Genomic DNA, 13,324 nt, shown 5'->3' on the forward strand with positions numbered 1-13,324 from the left:
GAAATATTGGTAGAGATTTACCTGCATGAGCAATTTCGTTTCAAATATATCTTACCCGAATTTTTGCCAACTTCAGGACATTACTGCCAGTTCAGGAGTCGTGTCTCAGTTAAAATGAAGTTATAAGACACCGGCACAATGCTGTGCTCAACTGACTTTAAATTAGCGAAAGGTTTTGCTGAGTCAGCAAAATGACTGCAAAAACTCAGGACGCATTAGAAACGACGTACGAGGCTCGACGTCCGGTAATTTTATCATTTTTTATCCGGAAATTTTTTGTCTCGCGATTAGAGCTGTGGTATTGTTTTATTAAGTTCACCCAATATTGTGAACATTTACCGTACCAAATCATTCGCATTCACTAGTCTTTACATTATATTTTGACAATCTTTCGTTCCTTTGTTATCTTTCATATTCATTTACTTTGTCATTCAGTGTATGATTACAAACATTTGGTCACTCATGCATGCGAACATCAGATGTAAATTTGCATTGTACTTGCGCCTCGCATGTGACCAAAAGGTACAAATGTTTTAATAAGCTTATCGCTATTGCAATAAATTTCATATTCATTGTTATTAACATCTACACTATAAGATAAATCCCTAACAATAAAATAATACTGACGAACTTCAATATTAAAACTTTAATTAAACCTAAGCGTAGAAAAAAAACAATATATTTTAAGATTTAATTACAGCGATCATTATAATATAAAATAGTGTGTGCCTCTGGGCCCACTAACAAAAATGCCTTGCAATGAATCTCTTTCCAGAATTTCAGTTAGGTAGTCCTATAATATTCATCACACTATCAGCATTTCAACGATTTCAATTTTTCTCCTTGTAGGGTAATTGTTATATTATCAAATATTGGAAAATAACGCATTAACGATCGGACAAATTTCACATATACTTGAAAGTGTATTTTTTTGTTATCTTACGATAAATATTTTCTTCAACCTCTATGGAAATTTATTATCCGTGAAAAGAAATCACTTCTACTTAAATTTCAGAGAACAATATCTGAATATTTTTTAACTTGGTTGTGTTCACTGATGTTTCTCCGGTTCATAGATGTCAGTTGTCGAAGGAGTACGTAATGCGTTGTGAATGAAAAATAAATTTCAAATTTATTGACAAACATTGTGAAATGTTAACAACAGAAACAGCTGGTGTTGGAACTTGAAAACATAACGAATAAATTGTTCGATTATATTGCTTGCAGCAGTACAATAGTAACAGTTTATTGTAGTTCTACCAAAAAATGTGCTTCACTTTACACGTTTTGAACACGAGCTTAAAATGTACATGTTAGCAAATTGTGTTTAATTAAGTCATTGATTGGTTTAATGCAGGCAATCCTACATTTTATGTTGATTGTCATATTGATTGGTGTCATGCAGGCAATTCTACATTTTATATTGTCAAATTGGCTTGTCATGGCTGGAGGAGGACGCTACACATTTACCTTTTCCGGTAGATTGACTTAGAACCGAACTACTCATGTTATGATCATCTTATTTCTATGGAGATTATAAATCAAAGATAAGTAATGCCTTCAATTGCGATAATTTTATTCAATGAAAGTTAGAGCGCCCTGAATGATATATAAGCCGTTAACGTGAAAATATTATGAAGCAGCATTTATCAAAAAGAAATTCTTTCAAATTTTTATTCCTGTCGTCGCTCTTATGAAGCCTAAAATCTACGCAACACGTTCAGTTCAAATTTCAGATTTTTGTCACAGCACGTGGCCCGTTCCCACGAAAAGTGTTTTGCACAGATTCGGTTACATCTAAGGAGATCAGTCGGCTATTTTCATTAAATGTAAATGAGGACATCGGCCCGGAGCCGAACACGGAAATATAAAGCAGCCTTCGGTACGACCGTCTTCAAGGCTCAAAAATAAAGGACCTTTTGAAAGAACAAATTTGCATGGACCCAGCAGCTGCACTTTGAAACAAATGGCCAGAGTTCTGTGTCGATATGATTTCGCCTTTCCTGCGTTACCAAAAACAGGCGACGTCATGCGCAAAGGTTCCAATTTTTGAAACGCGTGTAGAAGCTGTTCGCTTTGCGTTTATCAAAAATACCCTTAAGCACTTTCAGTGGAACAATTTTTAGTGCGTATAATTGAAGGATGCATTGAAACAAGAGCTTATAGAATTAGTACAAAAATCTCATATTTTTGCTGTCATGAAATATGTGACCCCTCAGAGTTTTTATTCTACAGAGAGATGCAGATTTTATCATCTCTGTAGTGACAAGAACCTTAGTGCATTAAGACCGCAAAATTCTGTCAATTGACTGCTTGGATTCGATTTTTCTTCGAATTAGTGAAATTCAAATATATGTAAATAAATTTGACTACAAATAAATTTCACGACAAGTCCATTGTATATAATTCACAAATATTTTTCTCCAAGAATTAAATTTGTGATAAATGTAAGCCATGCATGAGCTGAAAAGTGCTTCAAACATCTAAATGAAAATCTTGGACGAGGAAATAGTTTCCGAAATGAAGATTTTCCAAGACAATATCCGAAACGACCGGAGGTCGACGGCTGCTGGGATCTTCAAGAAACTCATATTCAAGCAGAGAGATTTCGTCTGATGACTTCTTTTTGTCAAAAATTAAAACCTGTCTTAATATAAATCAACAGCCGACTATAGTATTTTTTTAAAAATCATTCACACTTCATACCCTTGAGATGCGTTACATGTCTTTTCGTTTGAATCATTGAAATTGAGGTTAAACCAGTCAACGTTTAATTTCATAAATAATCCATAATTTAAAAAATACCACAGAAAGGAAATACATTAATACAATTTTGTTAATAGCAAATAACGCAGCAAGACACATTTTTGTACATCAACCGATGGGTAAGTCCGAAAAACGGCCCCATTAATAAAATCCTTTGATCAAAAAGTGCACTAAATTTTATTAAATGACCATTGCTTCTAAAAAATAAATACACTCGAGATGCCAGTGGCTCTGGTGTATAAATAAATAGTATATGGCGAAAGAAAGAAGTTCACTTTGCTACGGCGTTATGTATGCGCAAAAACTTAACAACGATGTCTCAGTTTGTCGCCATTTTCTCGCCTCGGCATCGCTTTGAGACGGCATTGGTGAGCCTTAAATTTTGCGCGTAAAAGCTCCGTGTCTCATAGGCGCCTGGAACAGCTGAAGGCATCTGTTGAACTTTATCTCTTTACTTGGCGAGCTCTTTAATTTTATGGAGCTTCGATATGGCGATAGAGCGGCAGATTGCTTCAGCTTTATGGACTTGTAACTTGCGGCAGCTGGCGTTTCTTGATCGTCTTTGAAGAGCTTCTTGTAGCGAGTTGCCAGGGCGATCATTTATTTGGCGTTGGTGGTTGGTGGCTTTCCCTTAAAACTTAAACATTTCCATTTTTCAACACTTCTCTTTAACTTTACTTCTTGTTTGTCTGTCTGCTACAAATTTTATAATCGAAATTTAATACACTTCTACTTATCCTATCGATCTGAAATTTTGCACACTTGCGTAAAGTTGGAGACAATGCATGAATCAAATGACAAAATAAATAATTTTAGGAATAAAAATTTTTTTCAATATTAAAAAAACTGAAAAAATAGTTTTGTCAGCTACAAATCTTATAATTGGTATTTGACAGACTTTTACCTGTCCAATTGATTTGAAATTTTGCACACTTGTGTGAAGTTGGAGGCAATGCATGAATCAATTGACAGAAGTAATAATTTCATATATTAAAAAATTGAAAAATTAATTTTTTTAATATTCGAAAATAAAATTAGAAATTCATTTTACACCTGTAACATTGGAAACACTGGATTCTTTAGAAGTGTTGTCTTTAAAAAGTAATTTTTAAACGTATAGTATTATTTATCGTCTACTGCATGCAGAACATTTTGATCAAGCATACAATATCGTCATAGATTATTAAAGTTTAAACAATAATAAAAATCTTGTGAAGGTAATTATGCTTTACGTCTTTTTAGTGCCGGTTCCTTAGATTTTTGGAAGGATTTTAGTTTTTCAACTTATTGCTTTTTGAACTTTTTTAAATTTTATTTTTCATTTTTATCCCAGATCTATACTAAGCACAACTTCGTATATTATATTAATACCAGGCACTTGCTCAACGTGATTGGAAGATCAATTCTATCTCCTATCGTAATATAGAAAATACGGAGTGATGAAGATGAACTAATTCATCATTGAAAGTACCAACTGCATGGGCAAGTCCTGTAAGGGCAAATATACTGCAGCGATCACTATAATATTAAATTGTGTGTGCCGGGACTGAAAAACTAATTTTGAAATCGAAGCCACGGTAAAGTACGATGAAAAAATGATCCGAGCTAAAAAAAATGATCCGAGCTAAAAAATTATCCTAGCTAAAAAAATGATCCGGGAGCTTAAAACAGCACCACATGTATGGGTTCGCGTCGACTTTCATTATTCCATGAAAGTGCCTGTACACGGGGCGAGTTTTAGCCGCTAGTAACCTGGGTGAGTAACTTTAAACGACCAATAATTTTCGAGCTACTTGCACCGTGTAGGCTGTAGAGCCTACTACACATACATGCTGCTCCACGAGCGAGTAGTGACGAATGAAAACAAATGTGATTGTCTCGTGCACCAAGGAGCGGCGGATTTTTGTAATAATTTTTCGAACGTTTACCAAACCAATCAACAAGTAACTTGAGCAATCCTTAAAGTCGACGCGGCTGTGCTTCTGGTCTTATAATCACTGTAAGAGCGTGAGAAGTATTGCTCTATCGGAGTGGCTTTATGCAGTGAAAAATTAATTTTTCTTTGTTATTTGACCAAACCGCACTCTCCGTATAATATTCCATCTGAGATACAAGCGTCCAGTGTTCAAAAACATGGCGCGGGTTGTGCTGATCCAAGCACGGTTAGACAGAGCAAAGTATTGCTGTATTGGCCTGGTGGTGCTAGGTACACCGAACCAGGATAGTATCAGCTTTTGATCTCTACTTATGTATATATATCACATATCAGGTGCGTTCTTTTTCGTTTCACCTAGGGGATTGTCCTCAATATTGCACCATCTATGTTATATACGACTCGACACGAGCTGATGCTACCCAGTACCCACGTAATTCGCTTCGCCGCGGAAATCCGTTGATCAGTTGTCCGGCACTTCAGCGTCGTCCGCATTCAAGTTTTGCACGGGTCATGAATAAACTCCATGGATGGTAAGAGTTAACGCGTAATTCATAACCGATTTACTGCGCAATAGGCGACTAAGTGTTTTATAGACAACTATGCAAACAATAACGACTATGTATACATTTAAAATCGATGCTTGAAATGTAATTAAGATCATTTTATTACTCGACTCGCCTATTAAAAAATAATCCAAAAACAAAAGTTAAAAATCACCGTTTTTCCACTGAAAACGTTTTGGAGACCGTATTCGTCTTTAGTTACTCTTTCGAAACCCCCGATTCACACTGATTATCATGATTTTTTTGCCTAGTAAGATAGCTATTACTAGGTTGATAAATAAAAGTTCTTACCTATAGTAAAATTGGCTTTTGAACTCCTCTCATTCCAGCTTGGGATGCAACAAATGAAAATAACAATTAGAGTTTTCCTGTATATTTATGTAATGCCAAAGATACAAACAGAAGCTATTCGCATACACAATAAAATGAATTTTATTCCAACACAGTAAAATGGCAAGAGTAAACGCTTCCAGCCAAACAGCAAAGCAAAAACGTATTCAAATGAATGGCCTAAGATCAGGCTTTCCAGACGGCAAAGGAATCTAAAACTCTGGCGAAATAACTTTCTGAAATGAACGAAAACATGTTGCACTTGATGACCAATACATGGTGATAATGCAAGCGAATGTAACCAAGAAGTAAAGGTGAAGACAACTAGAAAAGCTACTCACACCTTTACATTATCATAAGGTACAGATGCAAAGGGACACGTCTGCTGTCATCAATTATATGCACTAATAGATATGAGCTGTTTACCCGAGTATACAACAGCAGGGTTAAAGTCATAACACGCGATAACTTAGTTCAAATAAATTCTACAAAATAAGCAAAAATGCGAAATTCAAATGAAGAAATGGAACGATCTTTCTTCAAGTGCATTACACACTAGAGCTGGAGCCATATTGTTTTTAGCGTTCAAGCTCTGAACGCATAGCACGCATCGAGCCAGCGAGGGAAGTCGTTTGCAAACTTACGAAAATAATAACGGAAAACGTTGAAAATCAATCCGCAGAAATGAAGCCGGAAAACCATACTAATTCAATTCAAACTGCGTAATTCAGACCAGACAGTAGAAAACTTGCCGTGAACAAGAATCCCTCAACCTGTTCAAGTTATCCTACCAAATACTATAATAAAATGAAAAATAGAAACTATCGCATTACTCCTCAGTGCACTCACTCGTGCGGCTAACTCAGTTCAAGAGAAAGAACACGCCAACAGTGCTACAAGTATTGGCCATTTTCACTGAACTTCATTGTTTGCTAGACAGCAAAAGTAGTGGATAACCGTTTAGCCAAGGCTTCCACCCACTCCAGGCTGAACCGCCTGCAGATGATAGTAAAATATATTTCCACAAACACTAAAATATCGGAAAGCTACAATGCACAATCTTTACTGCAACGGAAGTCAACCGTCGGATTATAGGGAACTGCATTAGAAACGAGAAAAAAAAGACGATGCAAACGAGATTCTGAAACAAGCCGTACAATGAATTGAAAAATTCATTTTGAAAACGAAGTCACGGTGAAGTACGATGAAAAAATGATCCGAGCTTAAAAATTGTTATTAGCCGATACTTTAAAATAATAGTGAAGTCGTTCAAACAATTCATATAAGATGAAGCTAAGAAAGCTCAAGTGAAGGTAGCTTTTAATTTCATTGCAATACTTTGAGTTGCTGTCAAATCCTGTAGGAAGCGCGTCCGACAATGATAATTAGCAATCACAAATTTTCTGTCAAAAAAAATGTTTTTAAGAACGACGAACAATGAGAAGCAACATGAAATATCACAATAGTTTTAAACAATAGCTATGCCATGATAAATAAACAATGAATACTTTCTTTTCCTTTCGTGTCAGAAATTTTGACTTCATTTATATTTATAATCAACTCCCATTTTAGGCACCCACGCATAGAATCAATTGCTGCTGGTCTTTGTGAACAGAATGAATATGAATTCAGCAATGACGGAAAAAATCGTTCACGAGTCGAGCGCATAAGCGATAGACCATGAGCCTGGCAATGGAGAATAAGGCAGAAGAAGTTCGCTAACCGAGAAAGTTTCTCGCCCATTAAACTCTGTGGAGTAAAGTGCGTGGCAGTAAACCAATATCCTGGTGCACTGAAAGACACTTTAATGCTAGTTTATTTACAGCATTTACACAACTTAGAAGCGAAGAAAAAAGTCTACGACAGCACTACAATGCATGAAGAACTGTACATTGCAGATCCAGCGTACAACGCGTGACTGCTTCTATCATGATTAAATATTCACAAAAGTTTACTAGGTAGAAGTAACGATGACTTAACGAAGCCTGCCACAATCACACTAATATTACGAGATGCAAAAACTGAAGTCACTGAGATTTTTGTCTTAACTTAAATGCCAGTTTCATGAAGTAGGACGAAAAGCAATGGTTTGATCGACCTTTTGTTGAGTTAATTAGATCCTTTCTAGGTGGAAACCAACCGTACACAAGTAAAACAAATACTATATCGTAAATTACAAAAATTAATACTACTTGGAACATCTGAACTCAATCGACGATGTAATGCTGCTGAGACCAAAACAATACCCATTTCTCTCGTTTTCGTATAAATTTCTGCACCCGGAAACATGGGGCATTGACTTGCCACAGTGACGACACATGCTAGTGATGGCTGCTGATTAATGTTCACTACCGATAGTGCCTGCAACACTGAATCCTTAAAGGCAATTTCTCCTCCGATGATAACATTGAAGCAGAAACCCCTTGTGAATTGATCAGTGGAAGTAATACTAACTACTTACATTCAAAACATGTCACGGTCATTTAGAACATCCTATGTCAACATTTTACAATATTTTCATTGCACACAACTCATCTTTCAACCTCTGCATTAATATAGGTTCGCCTAATAACACAAGACAAAGCCAAACCATAAGAAGTTTTAACACATTAGATAGCAGTTGAACACACATGCCTGGTAATAAAAAATGCCTTTAAGATAGGTGGAAGCTGTGCTGCCCTTCACTGATGGCAAAGTCGAGTTTATCTTTCATAATTTTATAAGTAGAATAGTCGGGTAACTTGAGGTAGTTGACACAGGTCATCACTGATGGCAGGAAATCATCAGGGCTCTCATTGGCTTCGAACGTCTTACGAACGATTGTTAGAGGCGGCGTGAGACTTCGGAATCCTGAAAAATTAGAGAATGTTGAATAAGAATTAAAAAAACGAGATTCATTCGTCAGTATAAAATCTTGTTTATACAAGTGCGATTGATGACCAGAGAATTCGTTGATTTATATTATCAGGGAGTGGAACTTTTCTTCAGATGACGGTAGATTAAAAGGCAAGTTTCAGGAAGTTGTTTTTGTTAATTAACGACGTTTCGAATGCAACTAACATTCATTTTCAAGTTAGAAGAATCATTAAATATTGAAATTTTGGTGGAAATAAATACATAATATATGTAAATAGCATACAACAGTAAAATTTTGAACCAAAATTACTCGGAAAATTCTTTCAGAGTTCAGACAAATCCGGTAGTCAGAAAATAGATAGCTGGAGTCCAATATGTAGAGATGAGGGGTTCAGCCATCGCCGATCCACTCCCTGATAATATAAATCAACGAATTCTCTGGTCATCAATCGCACAGTATAAAATCGTGTACTTCAAAAGTTATAATTCAAAAAACAGTTTCATATGTACATATAGGTGAGTAGTACGGTTACTTAAAATTTCACAGAAATGACTACGGTACTAGATTAGCGCTTCCTTACTAGCCAGCATGAAGAAAAGATCCGTAAGATAATCTCACCCAGAAATGGCAACACATTTTCAGCACCCATTTAAATTGCTTGGCAATGGCTAATTGCTAATATGGTAACCAATAATATTTAAACATGAATGTAGAGAAGGAGTAAAAATTTAAAGCTTAAATGCAGATATGGAAGATAAGTAACACGTAACTCACCTCCAACAGGTAATCTGGGAGACCCAGTGGTAAACTGCAAGAAATTCCGCTGGTCCTTAGCCGAATATTCGGACAAAATCTGCACATCGAACATATCATGATTATGAGAGATGTTCAGAGACTGTACATCCAATGTAAAGTACTTTACGCACCTTAATAATGCGCCATGAGATACGTATTCCATGAATAAACAGTATTCTAAACGTTCTAAATAATTTGGTTACAACTTCATTAAAAAATGCATGTATACCAATCCAACAAGTTTAGTAAAATCTATAGCATTAAAAACATTAGTGAAAAATGTTTCTTAAAATATAAGTATCAGTGCGAAAAATTTCTGTCTACTAGGAAATTCACAAGATATTACTTCAATATTAATGAGCTTCAAAAATGCCAATGTGCTTCGATTTTATGAACGAGATTTCAGCGTATTTTTACACAATTGATGAAAGGCAAGATTTCCATCTATAAAAAATGAATATAGGTACAATACATGTTGAGCACTTCTAGTTACTTCTTTCTATGGAATTAAACTGAAACTGATTCATACAAAATAAATACGATTCGCTTAAACGACTAACGCATATAGGTAATATTTTATGTCATAAAAAATTGCTTTGATATTAATGTAAATGCATCCCTCGCCTCCCTTAGTTCACTAAAGCAAAAACCGACCTGCAAGAGGTACTTGACGGCCCGAGAATCATGAGTGTAGCCGTGGTCGGGCTTGCAGCACTCGGCCAGCACTTTGATGTCCCAGTGTGACGGAGCATTACTGCCACAGAACACTTGCTCCAACTCTTCCGGGTAGAACACCTGCAACAAACAGAACAAAATGATTTTACATTATGGTACCGAAGTAACATTAGGAAAAACATAACATATAGGTAGCATAATTGTACTGTTCTATCATTCCGAGGTGCGACGCAATAAGAAATGATGGCATGATAGAGGTGTATTTAATATAGTAATTACAGCGTACCTTAGTTGTAATAAAGAATTGAATTGGTGACACTCAAGTCATATTGATTACGTATTTCACTTGCACCAGCTTGATCAAAAATAGTGCAATCGGACTTTTCACACTTGTAAAATTATCATGTATAAGTAATCACGTGAAATTCAATCATCATGTGATTGATCGATTGTATTATTTAAATTACTTTAGCTGCTCAGTGCTCACCTGTAACTGGCTCATAGGAAACACGCTGTCGAAACCTTCCTTGAAGGCTTCCATTTGACGCCAGACTCCTTCCCGCAACAGCCACTCAACAACCAACTGTTAATGCAAAATTTTAGACATTAACAAAGGATTCCAATCGTAACCATGAAAAGTAAATTTTGTAAAAAAAACGCATGAATTCATCAACTTAAAATTACGTATCAAAAACAAATTAGGGACCTATGGTTAAACAAAGCGAACACGAGGTATACCAAGATTTTAGCGAAAAACTTCTGATGCTGGAAACAAGACACCGTCGTATTAAATTAGAAATTGAGCACCGAGAATTTGATGATCACTTAAGACATCCTAGCCTAGGAATGTAAACCAAAACTCTTCAGAACGCAATGCCTGCATTTATCTAAAAAAGGACTCTTTGTCTTCAGAGAACAATTAACTAAATTTGGTTTCGATGATTCTAATGTTTAAAAGTAGCAAACCTGGAGATATTGGTCGAGATTATCGATGGTGACGCATATGTCAGCGCCTCCTTTCTTGAGCTCAATATTTGGGTAGCCTGGGAGTGTGAAGTTCAAAGACAGATCTTCCACGCTGCAGCCGTCCAGAGTTATGTTTCTAACATCGTTCTGTGTGCATGAAGATACAAAAATAAGAAGGAAACAAGAGGCATTAAATAAATAATGGAAATAATAAAATAAATGAATTTCAAAAGCCATAAATACAAAGAATTTTAGATCACCTACTATGTTGAAAAGAGATATCTGTTAGTAGAGAATAGTAGATGGTACACAAGGATATCGCAAATGCAAACGACAATTAAATGCAATACCAGCTCAAACGGAATTAAATGAAATGCATTGCGAAATTGTCCTCACCTCGAGCTGCTGCGTGGAGTAACCTTGAACTCTGGCTTGGTCTTGAACGCGCCTCTTCTGCAACACTAAAGCGTGCAGTTGTCTCAACGTAACGCCGAACTCTGGGTCCAACGAGAGCACATCTGCTAGGCCAAGCGAACGCTCCTCTCCCAGCATCCACTTGAGCATACACTCGTGCAAAGACAAGTCGACCTGCGGCAAAAACATGACATTCAGGCCGACGCTCTGCAGCGCATTGCCACACCTCTTAAAACGTTAAAACTGTAATAAAAATAAAACACTGACATGCAAGCAATTTACAAGTTTCATGTCAATAAGCCATCACAAAGGCCAGCCAAAAATAATACGCATTCAATGAGGGTGAATTACCGAGAAAAAAAAACGTTAATACATGACAGCAGATAATAATGCTCGACTCACCATTCTCGAATCCATGACGGCTTTTGCCATGAATTTGCCTAGGAATTTGAACTTTTGTTTAATTTTGTTCATGGCAGCAGACTTCATCGTCTTGGGCAGAGGCGTTGGGTAAAGACCAGTTGTAGCATGGACATATTTAACAGTTTTTGAAGATCCCTCAACAGTTTCTTCCTCAACAGCAACAGACTGTCCTCTCCACAATTCTAGTTCCGCCTTCTTCATTTCCCTGGAAACGATGGCATAGAATTCAAGAGTTGGGCCCAAACCCGAACCAACTTCGCCACTGTATTGGATTTCCAACAAAGCTTTGGATGGCACAAGATCGTTGATGACGCTTTCCGCCTGCTTGAGGATGTCTTCTCGGCTAACAGTTTTCTTTTTACGATCGAGACGAGGAGTGACACGTTCTGTCGAGTCACCGTGATTAAGTTCAGGATTGGTTTCCTGCAGGCGCTGTATAGCGCGATCTCTGTCAAACGACACCGCGTAGAACAACAGCTGACGGGTCTCGAAGGGGAAGAGGAATGGGCTGCACAGCAAGAAAATACCATAAAGAAACATTTGCTAGAATCATTTACACCAATCTGAAAATGAAAAATAAAACGAAAATCGCAATAAATGACAGTTCTACAATATTTCCGAAGAGCAAGATAATTTTAGCGAGCAACCTATTTGCTACAGAGCAAATTTTATTGCACTGGAATACCCATTGGCCTTAAGTACAATTAATCGATCTTACCAGGCGTATGCTATCTGCGGTAACCACGGGGGCAGATTTCCAGTCATAATAACAAGTGGATCTTGCAGTTGCCGGTTCGCTTTAGCGGTCAGCTTGACGTTCTGGAAGTCCGTCATGGGCAGAGGCAGTTTGGTAGGCGCAGGGGGATAGAGGCTGTGGTAGTGTCTATTAAGCACTGACAGCACTCTAACCAGCGCCAGAACCTCCAAACATGGATCTTTCACAGTCACCGAGGCAGGCAGAGTATTGCTAAGAAGCGAGTCGAGCACAGCTGAACTGCCGCCAATCAACGCGGCGTCTATGGGAAATTATAACAAGTTAATCAAACCATTTGCAACCAGTGATATAAATGAAAAAAATTGAATTAGAAACAGGGTTGGCAATGATTAAATCAAAATGATTAAATCATGTGATTAAATCACTTGATTTTTTTATAAAAAAATCATGATTTTTTTGATTTTTTCGATTTTTTTGATTTTTTTGATTTTTTCATATATTTAAATATATTAAGTGGCAGTCTTTAATTTATACTGAGGTATTGTTATTCATGGTTTAGTATAAATGTACTATGAATGACAAATTGGTATATAAACTTGTTGCCTTTAGTGTGTATTAGGTTTCAATAAATTAAATGTTTTTGGTACAGAGGCATCAAGTGTGCAATACTTTGTACGTAGCTAGCAGCTTAGCTAATTCTTATAAGGCTATAAGTAGTCTTTAACTATTTGACTATTTGTTATATATTGATTACAATATACAATTTAAATGTGTTAGCTAGCTTATACAGGGTGGGGCAGAACTGATTGAACAGTTTTGATGCAAAATAAATGAGTAATGGAGGTACATAAAGAAGAAAGTTTATTTTCCTCAAGATTAGCATA

The 13,324-nt window shown here is 36.5% G+C and overlaps 1 protein-coding gene across 1 annotated transcript; it reads right to left on the minus strand.

Moving 5' to 3' along the window:
* Positions 1–5,622: 5,622 nt before the first annotated feature.
* LOC108667296 (E3 ubiquitin-protein ligase TRIP12-like) lies at positions 5,623–12,741 on the minus strand (the record flags this gene model as incomplete). Its single annotated transcript, XM_018154303.1, has 8 exons — positions 5,623–8,445; positions 9,227–9,305; positions 9,902–10,042; positions 10,410–10,505; positions 10,889–11,035; positions 11,285–11,476; positions 11,705–12,233; positions 12,444–12,741. Coding segments are annotated over 8 exons (1,679 nt in total), but the record flags the coding sequence as incomplete, so codon positions are not given.
* Between the last annotated feature and the right edge of the window lie 583 nt (positions 12,742–13,324).

This window comes from Hyalella azteca, unplaced genomic scaffold, assembly GCF_000764305.2.
Source record: "Hyalella azteca isolate HAZT.00-mixed unplaced genomic scaffold, Hazt_2.0.2 contig17970, whole genome shotgun sequence".
In the NCBI taxonomy this organism is placed as follows: domain Eukaryota; kingdom Metazoa; phylum Arthropoda; class Malacostraca; order Amphipoda; family Hyalellidae; genus Hyalella; species Hyalella azteca.